The sequence below is a fragment of the Xiphophorus hellerii genome, chromosome 20, assembly GCF_003331165.1.
Source record: "Xiphophorus hellerii strain 12219 chromosome 20, Xiphophorus_hellerii-4.1, whole genome shotgun sequence".
Lineage (NCBI taxonomy): Eukaryota > Metazoa > Chordata > Actinopteri > Cyprinodontiformes > Poeciliidae > Xiphophorus > Xiphophorus hellerii.
Genome location: NC_045691.1, coordinates 25,889,553 through 25,903,855, shown reverse-complemented (window position 1 = coordinate 25,903,855; position 14,303 = coordinate 25,889,553). Strand labels below are relative to the sequence as shown.

The window sequence follows — 14,303 nt, the reverse complement described above, 5'->3', positions numbered from 1 at the left end:
AAAGGTTCTTTGGTCTGTTTTTAAGGGCTGGACAGGTACAGAAAAAGACAAAAATCCAACAAGAAAAGAAAAGATTTGTATCTTCAGATTTCTCCTTTCTTCTTTGGTTGAATGTTTTGAAGAAAATCTTCCACACATCCAAAGTGAGGTCTCGTATTTAAACTTTAAAACTGGGCTTAAAAGGACTGAGTAGTTTGGAAATTTGAGTTAGAAAAAGTAAGTAATTTGGACATGAAGAATATATGGCTACCCTTGGGGTTGAATATCCTTAATGCATTTGAAGGATAAGCACTTGTTTTTTTAAAAAAAAAAAAAACCTCCAAAGTGGCATTAAAGAGCATTTTTGCCATCTCCATGTGTTTTTTGAAAGCGCCTATGCAGCCATGAGGGTACTTGTACTACATCAAGCTGGCAGAGTGGGTCCAGGAAATGAGGTAGTACAGACAAAAGGTTTGTGCCACCAGCCAGCAGTAGGATTTAAAAGCATGAACAAGACCCAGAAATAATTTCCTGCCAAAGAGTCAGAAGGTGGGGAATAAATATCTACCTTAAAATTTGAGCAGCCAGCAATCGGGATTACCACACTGTTTTTTTCTCGATAATCTTTTTCTACGTAGAGCAAGACGCTTCTGATGTTTTAAAGTAGTCCTAGGTGCGTGGGATTTCTCTGTCTCCATTTTTACTTATGAGTTGCTCCTTGTTTGGTGGGGTATTGATGGAAATGCTTTGGAAATGACGTCATGGCTTTTGAAACATTGGCATAAATGCGTCTGCATGGGTTAACAGCATACATCCAGCTACAACATTAGATGTTCTTGTTGTTCTCTTGGAATGGTAGTTGTAGATCATAAAATTAAGTCTTCCTCAGCCGTCAGTGCTGGGGACTCCAGTTTTTGGGGAAACTGGAGTCTGGGATTTTCCAGAAGATCTTTGGATTCGGAACGTTTGAATGACAACTTTTTACGAACTGTGCGGCGAAAAATATTAACAAAAGCAAACCGTCATCTTTCTACTACTACTTCCTGTCGTCTTTTTTGTCGTTTCTGCCAGTAGTAACGTCCGGCTGTGGGCACATGGCTTGTGCTTCCATTGTAGTTTTGCAAAACATATCTATTTTGATACGGACAGTAAACAGCCCCATCATCGCTAAGACGTTTTTCAACTTTTTATGGAAAAAATGAGGGGGTTTTTAAACTGCTATGTTTCCATTAAGCTAATTTATTTTTATAATTTCAATTTGTGCAATTATATGGCTAATGGAAACGCAACCAGAAAGACCACCACACTTTTCTACACACAACCCCCTCCGTGAACAACAGCGTTACAACTCCCATCCAGGAGTTTTAGCCATTTGCTATTCTTGTCTGGCAAATGGAGCAAAAAAAAGAAGTTACTTATTGAAGAACCATACAAATGTACATAACTCTCTCTAATGTTTTTGTTCCTCAAAAAGTAGTCATGTCTCATGTGGATACAAAAAAAGGATAGAGGAAGTGGACTAGAATATTCCCAAAGAATAGACTTTAAAATACTGTTTTAGTTTCTAAATCACTGAACGGCTTAGCACCACAATACATTAAAGATCTGCTGCTGTTGTTGCTGTTGTATCAACCTTCCAGACCTCTCAGGTCTTCCGGTTCTGGTTCTGCTCTGCATCCCCAGAACCAGAACCAAATGAGGAGAAGCAGCTTTCAGCATCTATGCACCACAAATCTGGAACAAACTTCCTGAAAACTGTAAAACAGCTGAAACACTGACTTCCTTTAAAAACCCAGCTGTTTAGAGTTGTATTTGAAACGTAATCAATTTAATGATGGCACTTGACTTAATGTAATGTTTTGATCGTTGATTCTATGTTGCATTACTTTGTGTTTGTTATGATGTAAAGCACTTGGAAATGCCTTGCTGCTGAAATGTGCTATACAAATAAAATTGGATTGATTGATGATTGATTGACTAACTCAAGAGAAAAATCAACATTGCCATACAAGTGCATTTCTGCATGAAAGACAGCAACAAACCTCTACCCAAATAGTCCCACCAGGGCCTGGTGTTGAGTTCAGTCAACCAAGGACTGGGTTTGCAAATTACTCTGTGGCTAGAAAACAAGTTCAAACAAGTTTCTTGTTTGTATCATGTAACATTGTTTACTGTGCTGTGCTTGATTGAATAATTGTGAATTGAATTGAATTGATGGAAACATCACAATTGAAAAATTGCGCTTTGCTCCTCTAGAAAGACCAACTCTCAAGTTTTTTTGTCATTCCTGAAAGGCTCCTAATGATTTAGTTTTGTGTTCATATCAGAACTAAGCACAAATTGCTTGTGCGAGCTCTGGCCTCACGTAAACAATTTCCTTCTTCTCTCTTTACGGCTTCAGGGTCTGAGGGCTGCAGACAACGACCCCACCGCCCCACCGTACGACTCCCTGCTGGTGTTCGACTATGAAGGTAGCGGTTCGACCGCCGGCTCCGTCAGCTCGCTCAACTCCACCAGCTCAGGAGACCAGGACTACGACTACCTCAACGACTGGGGTCCGCGCTTCAAGAAGCTGGCAGATCTCTACGGGGGAGGAGCGGACGACTGAGAGCGGGGCGCGGGCGGCGCGGGGGTGGCGGGGGGGCGGGCTGTGGCAGGGGTCTGGAGAGGCAGGAACGGTCGAGAGAGGATGTAAAGCACCCGACAACACAAAGAGACCACGGTAGAGACCTGAGAGGAACGGACCTTTTTCCACGGGCTGCAGTAGTCGGCCGAGCCCGCAGACGTGAACTCCGCTGCAATGCAACTGTATTCTGGCTTTATGGTTTTTAGTGCCGAGTTTGTAGTGTGACATTTTCAGTTTTTCTCCTTTTTCTTTTTTTTTCCCGTTCTCTCGCCACGCTGGACCTGGATTCCTCCGGGGACGAATCAAGGCGGGCCGCGAGACACACGAGTAGTGAATTTTGTGTTTTGATCGATTGTTGAAAACAAAACTATCTCCGGCTTTAGTCTCACACTGAAGAGAATGTTTTTATTTGGGAGGGAAAGAGGGGGAAGGAGGCGCTCACCGACCCTCTCTTTAACTCTTTGTCAACTTGAATTTCCTTAGAACAGAAGCACTGTCATTTTATAAAGTGCCTTTTGTGGTGTGTTTTTGTATCAGACTCCTGCTATCTCAGGATTGGTTGCTGTTCGTGCAGTACAACGGGGGCGACGCGCTCTGTCGTTTCCCCCGTCATCGTCAGACCAGCCCTGCCCGTCTCGTTTTTTTTGCCCTCGCCCAATCGCAGACATGCAAACAGCCCCAGCAGCCTGTCCCAGGAGAGGGAGGACGCAACCCAGGGCGGACTACCAGATCCCATAACCCATCGAGTTAAAGAGTTGTCGAGGGAGGGTTGGACCACCCTCTTCTCCAAGAACCTGCTCAGTCCACTAGCATCCTCCCTTAACCCCCAAAACCCTTGTCAACCCAGTGTCAACATTTTTTTTATACATGTTGGGGGTTTTATAATTTATTGGAGAATGCTTGCCTTTCTTCTGTGGACTCATGAGGTTTTAAGGAGCCTTGGTGTTGAGACGCTTGCCTGCCCCTTGTATGGTTTTGTGTTGCTAACTCCACGGTGTAAAGCTTAACGTAGGCATGATACGATTAGTCCGAAAAACGTTGATCGAGGGGAACTCAAATGACTCGGAACGAAGACGCCTGAAGAAGATTCTTTTGGTCGCCTTGAACATTCCTGTTTATCCTTTTTTTGTTTGTTTTTTGTTTAGGCCGACAAAGCTATTAAAAGGTGCATGATTTTTAATTTGTTTTGGTTTAGTTTTTTTTTTTTCTTCAGATGTTTTACTCAAAGCACTTGTTACTCTGTGGTGAGAATGTGAAAATAGTCAGCAGAAACTATATGAATATACTCTGTATAAAGACACTGAGAAAATAAAAAAAATACTGTAAAATACGTATTTTTCAAGTATCAATGACGTATAGCAGGGAAAATAAGTATTGACACTGGTCAGCGTTTTGTCAGGAGATAGACGCAGAACGGGCCTATCACACTAATTCATTCCAGACGTTGGTATTTATCCACGTAATCCAAAAGCATGCAAAGAAATCAAAACAAATTTCAGTTTTTACACAGAAACTCGGCTCTTTATCGATTCAAATATTTGTGTTAGCTGATTTAGTCCTAATTGATGAAAAGGTTTTTTGTTTTTTTTATCACCATTGTATCACAGAAGATCTTCACAACCTCCATGTGGTAAATATACTAATTGGTTTGGTTTACAAACTTATTTCTGAACTTATAAATGTTCTTGCCAGGAATGTTGGGGGCATTTACGTGAGAGGAACATCATTTTTCTTTTTAAACTAGTCAGGACCATATCCTCTTCTCACAAAACAAATTACATTTAAAAAGACTTGGAATTAGCAGGTCAGGTTATTCTCAAAAACGATAAGTAATGGATTTAAATAAAATGGTCTCTCTGCACGTGCAATGCACAAGACTCCACTGAAGAAGGAAAATCATGTTTTATGTTTGCTGCAGAACAATTGTGAAAGCCCCTAGAACATAGCCTAGTCAAAGTTTTTGGACTTTTTGGATGCCACCATGACACATTTGGAGGAGGAATGGCACTACGTTTGCACCAAACGCACCACAAAAACAGCAAAGTTTTGGGGTGGAAACATCATGTCATCTTTCAGCATGTGGAATTTGATCATCTGAAAATGGAACGTGGGTGGATTTTTTTTTTTTTTAAGCAGGACCATGATCCTAAACACACAACCATGAAAATGCTTAATGGGTTTCAGAGAAAATTCTCCAGTTACTTTGTTGACTGGACAAGTCAGCTTTAAATCCAATTAAAAATCTCTGGAAAAAATGTGCAGATGAGAGCAAAGGAGATGCTTGACAATAATTTGAAGACGTGTCAAAATCTCACCTGAGCATGCTACTATTTTCTCTACACAGACAGCGACTTAAAGCAGTCTGAACCAACAGAGGCTGTTTTATTGCGTACGGACAAATTCCATGAATCGTGTACAATGAACTATTTTTGACTTCTTTGTCTTGATTTTTGTGGATTACTTGCGTTACTGTCATGCCAGTATGCTGATTGTTAAAAATCTTTCCTGAGAAGAAAGTCAACAATACTTATATTCCCTGCTGTAAAGGTTGCTGCTCTCCGTCTTAAGCTCCTCGGCAAGCTTTGGTGGCCCGTTCATTTGTAAAAAAAAAAAAAAAAGTGGATCTTCTGTTAAAATACGACTTCTCTCAAAATGCTTGCTTTTAAATTTTCTGCTTCAGTTCTGCTAACTTTTTTCCATTTCACATCTTTTCTATATGAAACATGCCCCATCGTCTGCCTCTGACAGACGCGCTCCCTCGGTCGGCTTCTTGCCTTGGGACGACTCATTAGCCATGCCTGCTGATATTATATTATTCAAGGTACTGGAGTTCTTTTATTTATTCATCTCGATACTGGATGTGCGCTTCAGGAAATAAACAACACATGTTTTGAAAATGTGCCATCTTTTTTTTTTCTTTTTGAATATTCCCTCCACGCATCACCTTCAGGGTTGATGCTGAATTATGTATAATGGCCTTGTTTATTCAACGCTGGTCATTTCTCACAGAGTGTTGCTCAAAGCTTTGAATTTCTACGAGCCTATACGATCGTGTTTGGATGCAGTTTTTTTTTTTTTTTTTTTTTTTTTTTGAATCCATCTCCTCTTGCAGCTCCGGAAACATCATTGGCACCTCTGGTAAAGATGTGGAAAAGTAATCTTTTATGGCAGTAGCATAATCTCTCTCTCACGCACAAAACGAAAAAAAATCCAAACTTTAATGTGGCGGACAAGGACAATTATGAAATAAATGTTTTTAACAAGATCGACGGTGGCACAACCCCATCGTAGACAATTGCATGTTCACGTTCACGTTTTGAATTTCTCCAACTTAGAAGACATTTTATTATTTTGTCTTCCACCAGCGTCTTCATGAAAATCAGAGATGTTGACGGACGTTTCCATGGTTTTGATCCAGGGAGTTGATCTGACTAGTCTCACAAACCAAGCATGTGTCTTGCTGGCATGGATGGATTTCCCATCAGTCTGCTGCAGCTGAGTAAGTCGGGCTGCAAAGTTTTTGACTGTTAATGTGTCACAAGACAAACGGAGCTTTATTATCGCAGAATATGTGAAGCTTTAGCTTCACCTAGCTCTTGAGCTGAAACAATTTCTAACTATTGCTAGCAGGGCATTAGTGTCGCCGGAAAACATTGAAAACTGTCCAGTTTAAAGACAAGCGGAGCAGATATTTTATATCCTGTTTTACTAATTAACATACATTTTATGTCCCTCAAACTATTCCACACCCTCTGTTGTCCAGCCACGGCGGGCGGCCGCCTCAACAAGGCTCCTCGGTCTCTGATAGAGAAGCAGACCCGACGCATCTCACATCCTCCACCATAATTATTACTGGTCCCAAAGTGCCTTTCCACACAGCTATTCTTCATTTCTTGCCAGAACAACCCACAGAGTGGAGTTGTTGGGACATGAACATTGTTCAAGGAGTTTATTTTATGTTTTAGCACATTCTGCTGTTTAGCCATTGTGATTTTTGTCTTTACTTGTTTAGCACTGAGCTTATTTTGTTTAGACGTTATTCTCAGTGCCTGTTCATGTCATCACCCTCCTTCCGTCGCCACTGTTCCCATCCTAGCTGTTATGCATCGGTGTAATCACACACACCTGTTCCTTATTCCAGTAATCCCTCCTCCTCAGTTATTCACCTGATTCTTTTCAATAATTTGTCAGAATCCTCTGTAGCCTGCTGATGTTTTACTCTGGGTTTTTTTCCACCTTTTTTTTTTTCTTGCCACTCCACAGATTTGTAAGACCCGTTGGGCTGGACAACATAGGTTTTCCTTTTGGTTAATTTTTTGTCCCTCCTGACTGTATTTTTGTCTCCAGCTACCACATCTCACGACACTATCTTGCCATATTTCTACCCCAGGCATGCAGAATGTCATCGATTCCTATTAAGACGTTCGGTAGAAACTCTGATCAACCCAAAAATGTAGAGAATAAATCCTTCCACTCGCATTAATGCATCCCTGCCTTGCATCGCGATGACAGGAAGATTCCCTGCCCTAAGTAAACTTCCTCCAACTTCTATTCCATTTAACATTGCAGCATGTGTAATTTCATCACCAGATAAGCCAGAAGCTACAGATTTGGGTAAAAAAACTCTGCAGACAACAGGTCTCAAAAAATGTTTGGTGCTTAAAACTGAAAGTGAAACTGACAGCATAACCTATTTTCTGAATGATTCTGCAAAAAAATAAAAAATTCATTCCTACACATTCAGTTGACACTTAAATATAAAAATAATGATGGATCAAAAGTATTTCCTCACCCATCCAATTCATTAAATTCAGGTGTTTCAATTACTTCCATTACAAGTGTATGTAATCCGACAACCAGGCATGCAGACCAGAACGGGTCGCTCTCAGGATATCAGAGTTCCAAAGTGGACTAGTTTCAACCGTGAATTTCCCTTTACTACTTATTCTATCTAGAGTTAACTGTAAGTGCATTTACAACAGACTTGAAGAGATTGGGAATGAGAGCAGCTCAGATACAAAGTGGTAGGTGAGATAAAATAACAGAGGGAGAGACGGCAGATGCTCAGCTACACAGAGGTCACCTACTTTCTGCAGAGTCAGTAGTTACTGACCTCCAAACATCATGTAGTCTCCAGGTATATATTCCCATGTAGATGGAGCGAGTCTGGTGAGGAAGAACTTGACTGATTTATGCAGAACCATGAACTCGACCTGGCAGAATGCTTTTGTTGTAAGAGTGGTGATTGGGAGTCAGGCCTTCTCGTCCCAAATCTGTCACAGAATGCACAAAAGTTGCCGCAAACACACTCCTTAGCTTTGTAGAAAGTCTTCCCTGAACTCTTCAAACTCCAATGGCTGCAGAGGGTGGGACTTTATCATATTATGGATTTAGAATGCAGTCTCACAGTCAGACAAGCAATCACTTTTGGCAATATAGTGCACTGTAAAAATGAGACAGGACTTAATGACCCACCAAATCTGCTTCAAACTCTCATATTAAGGCCAACGCAAAATACTATATTTTGACATTCTTACGTACATGGTAGTATTGACTACTGCTGAAACGATTCCTCGAATGATTCGAGTACCTCCATTATTAAAATTCATCGAGGAAAATTTATCTGACTCGAAGCTTTGTGAAATTATGTATTATTATGTAGCGCACCAGTTCTGGCCGGATGATTATTTGTGGTGGGCAGCGCTCTTACTTCTGCCTATGAGTTGTTGTGAAGTGCTAGCAGCGTGGTGTTGAATTGTTTGCCGTTTTGTGAGGGTTTGGGGGAGAAATAAGGATTGTTGAAGTTTGCGGTGCGATAGTTGAACTACGACAGCTTTTGTGGCGTCGGAATCGCGTTGTCACTGTTTTGGAGCGAACGGTAGGAATGGCGCAGAGAGAAGGAGAGAGAGAGAGAGACGATTCCTCGGATAATCGTAAAAATATTCCATAGGGTTTACACTGAAATTACAATGTACTCGAATACTAAAATATTCTTTTACAACGGCCCTTGTATTGACCCTTTGCAACTACATCATTTAATCGTTCGAGGCACCATGATGGACGTCGGAAGTGAGGGTCGGTAGTATTGATCTGAGCAACGTAAGTTGTTTTCCCAAGTTATTCTTGTAAGTTTATTCATGGCATTTACTTCTTCTAGTCAAACTAATTTGTTTTTGAGCGTAACACACCTGGTTGTGGCTCATAAACGGCAGTATTTACAGAAGCTTGAAACAGCTAGCTTAGAAACCGACCCGTACCTCCTCCCTCCTGACCCACTTTGCCTGAATTCACCCCACATGATTTATGTCACTATGTCATAAACAGCGTCTCTCCTTAAACAGGAGCAGCCTTAAGAACGAACAGACGAGATGCTAACAGTTTTTTCTCCCCATACATGCTAGGCTACATGACAGTGCGGTCTTGTTTCCACGATTACTGATGGTTAGATGCGTACCTTCGCCATGATGCCATAATTGATATGTTGTTTTTTCACGTCCGTCATGGCGGAGCGGGCCGAGTTTCGAAGTGAGTGACGTCACGTGCAAAGGGCCAATAGAAAACAAACAGCTTACAAGTATGAGAGTATGCTACTTCAATAGAACATGAACTTACTTTAAAGGTGTTAACACAAAAAAGGTTTACCGACTTAAAAATTTAATCTCACTGTTTTCCTCTCCTATTCGTTTTATAACATCACTACTTCCTTTTTGCACGTGCACTATTTCTTTTCCCGTGGTAAAATGACGTAGTTAGTTAGAGGTGGGAGCAAATTATGCTCTTAATGTGTGACTCCTTTGTTTTTTTTTTTTATACCGTCTTCGTTTTGGAACAGCTCACCTTTTTTCATTGGCGCCTTTACCGCGTCGCCGAGGGAGCGAGGCCCTCTGCGGCGGAGCACCGCAGGTCAGGAAGTGTGTTTGTGTCCGTTCCTTGTGATTTCAATTAGTCAGCCGAAACGCCCCGCAAAAAAAAAAAAAAAAAAAGGCCCACTGGGGACTTAGAGGGGATTTAATCCTCTCCGGCTGTGTGTCTATCAATTAGCCACACCATTAATCCCCACGGCGTAATCTCATTAGATAGAGCGCCTTTAATGAGACGCCCGGAGAGGGAAGGCAGGAAGACGGGCAGGAGAGAGAGAGAGAAAAATGAGGCTGTGTGGCGTGGTGCAGGTAGGCCGTGTGGAGAGGTGATTAGTGGGACGGGGGAGAGGGGTCAGCAGAGGGAAGGAAAACCGAGCGCAGCGGGAGCAATGCATAACATTTAGAGAGTGCTTTGGAGGAAAAGCTCACATGGAGGGGAAGGGAGAGGAGAGATATTTTCTCTGCTCACTTTTTTTCTCAGGGGAAAAAAAATTAGAAACCTGAGCGATGAAAAGAATATTTTTTTTTTTTTTTTAAAAGCAGGTGTGAGCAAGGACTCAATAAAAAAGAAGAAGAAGAAAAACTCCGAAGTTCTTAATGAGAGGTGATTTAATTCCCCGAGTGTCCGGCTAACGACTAATAAACCTAACTTAACCTTTATGGTTGTGAAATAATGAACTCTTCCGCAGGATTGTGGACCTGTGTTAATAGGAGCGCCATCAGCGGAGGTGGGAAGGTCTGAAATTATAATCAAACCGGGAAGAAGTCATCTCAGTCGCAAGCTGTCAGCAGAAAAGAATATTAAGTTCAAGGACGGGCTCTTTGATGGGCTTAGGTGAAATTTCTTTTTCCTGGTGGCGGAGGAGAGGAAGCTCCAGTTACCCCTCATAAACCCCCCTCCTCTCCGCCCTTCTTCTTGAGAAAGGAGCTTTGCTGCTGGCTTGCAGCCTGAGCCTTGTGTGTTGTAAATAAAGTTCTCTTCAAACATGTCCTAGCCTGGCCTTTTCTTTCCTTCTCCATTTCCTCTCCGGAGTCTCCTGGGCTGATCCGGAGACCAGTTCAATTTGAAAAACACCACGGTTGTGATGTTGGCCGGGACGCCGGCTGCGTGATCAACCGCTGGTGGTTTTAGTGTTTATGTTGTTATTCCACAGAAGAACAGGCTCTGCTGGCTGGGTGTTTTTTTTTTGTGTGTGTGTTTTTTTTTTGCTGACACCGTTCTCAGCTTTCTTCTGCTATATTTCAGGAGTCTGTCTGCAATGAGATCAAAGCACCAGAATGGATTTCATGTTCCTCCCGGAGGAAGTATCTGCCGCCTGACGAGTTATTTCTGATGTGGACGCAGTGGAGATAATCTGCTCCCCCCAAAACATCAGGTTAGGCTATCGAAAATACTTTTAAAAACCGCAACGTTCGATGTAAATTGGAATAAAACTGAACTTCTCTTAATTGGTACTAAATCAGCACTAAATAAACTTAATAGCTCCTCCATTTCTCCCTCCTCTCAGGTTAAGAGTCTGGATGTCACCCGCTTCCTTTGCCTCTCATGTCAATAATGTCACTCGGTCAGCCTACTTTCATCTCCGAAATATTCATCGTCTCCGTCCTTCTCTCACTGCTGTTCTGGTCCACAGCCTGGTCACTTCTAGTTTAGGTTACTGTAATTGTCTTCTCTTTGGTCCGCCACAGAAAAACGCTCCATAAATTACAATCAGTTGAAAATTCAGCCGCTCCTATCATCAAACCTGTTCTCCAACAGCTCCGTTGGCTTCCCATCTCACACTTTCAAATCGGTTCACAACCTCCTCGTCCCCCCCGTATCTTCTGGACTTCCTTCACATTGCTACACCGATCCAAACCCTCAGATCCTCTTCTTCTGGTCATCTCACTCTTCCCCCTGTCCGTCTTGTTACTATGGGGACCAGAGCGTTCAGCCGCTCTGCTCCCAAACTCCCACCTGATCTCCGTGACGTCGACTCTTTGGCGCACTTCAAGTCCAAACTCGAAACCCATCTGTTTCAAGTAGCTTACGCTCTTTGATTGCGATCGTGTCGTCTTTTTAAATCTTGTTTGTTTGTTTTTTTACACATTTTCACTATACATTTCAATTTTGTGTTTGTATTTGATGTCAAATTATGTAAGGTGTCCAGAAAGGCGTCTACAAATAAAATTTATTATTATTTATTATTATGTATTTCACTGCGGTTCCGTGTGACGAATGGTGGATATTTTTGAAGTGGAAGTAAAACGATACACAGTTTTCTGAGGACGTTAAAAACAAACAATACTAAAGAAAAAAAACAACGGTAAAAACGATGTTAAAGGAAGAAATGTTGTGACGGCTTCCTGAGCGCGGAGGGTCGGAAAGACCAGGAGCTTCTTAAAGAGACAGAGACCTCTTTAGGAGGTCTTTATGCGGTCCAAGTGCAATAATTTGCAACGTCAGTTTTCTTTTAAGTCATGTCTGATATGCAACAACTGAAGGTAATATGATTTTTGTGCCTGGAAAATACACAATACCGCCTGCCTTTTTTAAAAGTTTTTACAAGGTAGACGCCTATTTGGCAGACACATTCCTCAAATATCCTTTCTAAGCATTTGTGGTTTGTTTTTATGAGAATAAAAATCAATTATCAACAAGTTAGTGATAATAATTGGTCCCATACCAATCGGACTTTAGTCGACCTCACAATGTATGAGTTCTACAACAGCATTCGCTCACTGTGCAGAACCGTCTAGAAGGCAAAACTCCAGGCTTGATATACGTCGGTGAGTTATGCATAATTAATCAGATGATTTGAAATGCTGTGCAATAGACTTCTTCACATAGTGTTTTTGCATTAAAGATGCATGGAGCCCCTATGTCTGCAACATGAAATAAATCAAAAACGCCTTTAAATATAAACCCACTGAGAGATGATCGCCACTGGCACCAAAACATAAATGCAACAGACTTTGCTCCAAATTTCTCCATAAAGCAGTCTACATGTTATTCATAAACTATATCATCGGCTTACATGGATACAATATGCAGCATTTTTTGTATCAGTTTTGGGCCCCGTTGTGCTTTTATTGTGAATTTATTTTATTTTTTTTACATATCTGTGAAGTGAAAAATGTGCCAGAAAGAAAGGTGGACTCTGACATTACATTTTCATGACTGGAAATATTTGTAATAACATTCCCACTGAGCAGTTAGCGCTTTCGTTGCAGAAATCAGAGGTTTTCTTTTAGGACCGTTCTGAGCTGAGTTCGTTTGTTCTCCCATTATGTGTGGGATTTTTTGTTTGTTTTTGTTGACAGGTTCTCCAGTTTTCGCTAACAATCCAAAACAAGCAGGTTTGGGTTAATTTGAGATTCTTTCTATGTTTGACTTTGTGTGTAGCAATTTTTTTTTTTCCTGTCCCGCCTCCCATCAGTAGATTGTTGAAGATCGGCAGGATCAACTCTGCAACCTGAACACACACCACAGAAGGGGGCACAGAAAATGAACGGTGTTTTCATTCTATTTCGAATGCATCAATGGATCTCATTGTAAATATTAGAAACTGTTTACCTGTTTGTCATAACCGAATGAGATTCATGACATTTTTACTTGAAACATATTCTAAAGTGTATCTAGAACCTTTAGAGTACCTTCTGAAGGTATGTTGTGTTTTTTAGAAGTAACATCCAGACTTCACAGTGGTATTGATTTTTAAAAGTTTAAAGAGATCCTTGATTCTTGAACATGCAAACTTTTGTGTTGAGTTAGCATGTTCTCCTATCTTGGCCATTGCTCTCTTATGCAGCTCCACTCGATTCTAATCTCCATTCAGTTTTCAGTCTGGGCTTTCTCCCATTAACAAGGATTCTTCCAGTAGAAATTCAACCAGGCCAGTCAGCGAACGGAAGGAGAAGTTGTGAGCGATGACGTCGATTTTCTTTGCTGTTTCAGAATTGTAGTCTGCCTGTAGTTTTAGCAACGGCAACAGAGGAAGTGAACAAAGAAGTCCAGTCCGTGTCGGCCACGTTACCAAATATTGAATTAACATTTACAGAGCAGGGCAATTTACGGTAAGCTTCATAGCATTAAGCTGGCATAGTACATACGTCACCCCACAGGCAAACGTTAACGATTGAGTAGAATGTAAAACTTCAACAGGGTTTACGCCTCAAGCAAGCAATTGCTCCTCAAAAGCCCAAAGTCCAGATCCTCTGTACGAAGCGACGCGCAGAACAAGGGGACAAGCTAATGTTCTTCCTGTCCATTTGGGGGTTTTCCCTGGATACTCTCTTCCTTCTATACAGCAAGCACAAGCATGTTGGCCTAGCATAACTCCCCTCCTGCTGGGAAAAGTGCTGCACATATTCAATTAATGCTAAGAGATTATTTCTTTGCATATGAGAGCTTCTTTAGTGGTGTTGAAGGTACAATCGAGCTTCCATTCTCGTCTGTCCCTCTGTCTATAACCCAGGAGGATCAGCCGTCTAATCTGAGTAGCAGCGGTCATTCACATTCAGACAAAAAAAGAGGCCAGCTAGTGACCTTTTTAAAAGTACTCGCATCTCTTGAACTTTTTTGACCGCTTTATTCATTGTGCTTTATTGGGATTTTTTGTGACCGTGCAGCAAAACAGAAAGACCAGGCAAGAGGGAGCAGCCACGAAGTGCCATGGTAGCTCTGGTTGGACCTGGAGAGATCCAGAGTTGAAGTGAGAGAATCGTTTAACAGGATAGCTTTTCGTTGTGTATTCCATAAATCTGTCCATTATGGGGAAATTGGCAGGAAGAAAGCTATTGTTAGGGGGAAAGCAAACAGGAATTTCCATTTGCAGTTGGCCATAAAGCATGTGGGA

General features: G+C 41.6%; 1 protein-coding gene across 2 annotated transcripts in view; it reads left to right on the top strand.

The window, feature by feature from the left end:
• cdh4 (cadherin 4, type 1, R-cadherin (retinal)) overlaps nucleotides 1–5,502 on the top strand; it is a 307,449-nt gene extending 301,947 nt beyond the window's left edge. For both annotated transcript variants that reach the window (XM_032549916.1, XM_032549917.1), the window contains exon 17: nucleotides 2,381–5,502. In XM_032549916.1, the coding sequence (XP_032405807.1) occupies nucleotides 2,381–2,587 (207 nt within the window). In that variant the 3' untranslated portion in view covers nucleotides 2,588–5,502. The remainder of the gene's footprint in view (nucleotides 1–2,380) is intronic.
• The last annotated feature ends 8,801 nt before the right edge of the window (nucleotides 5,503–14,303 follow it).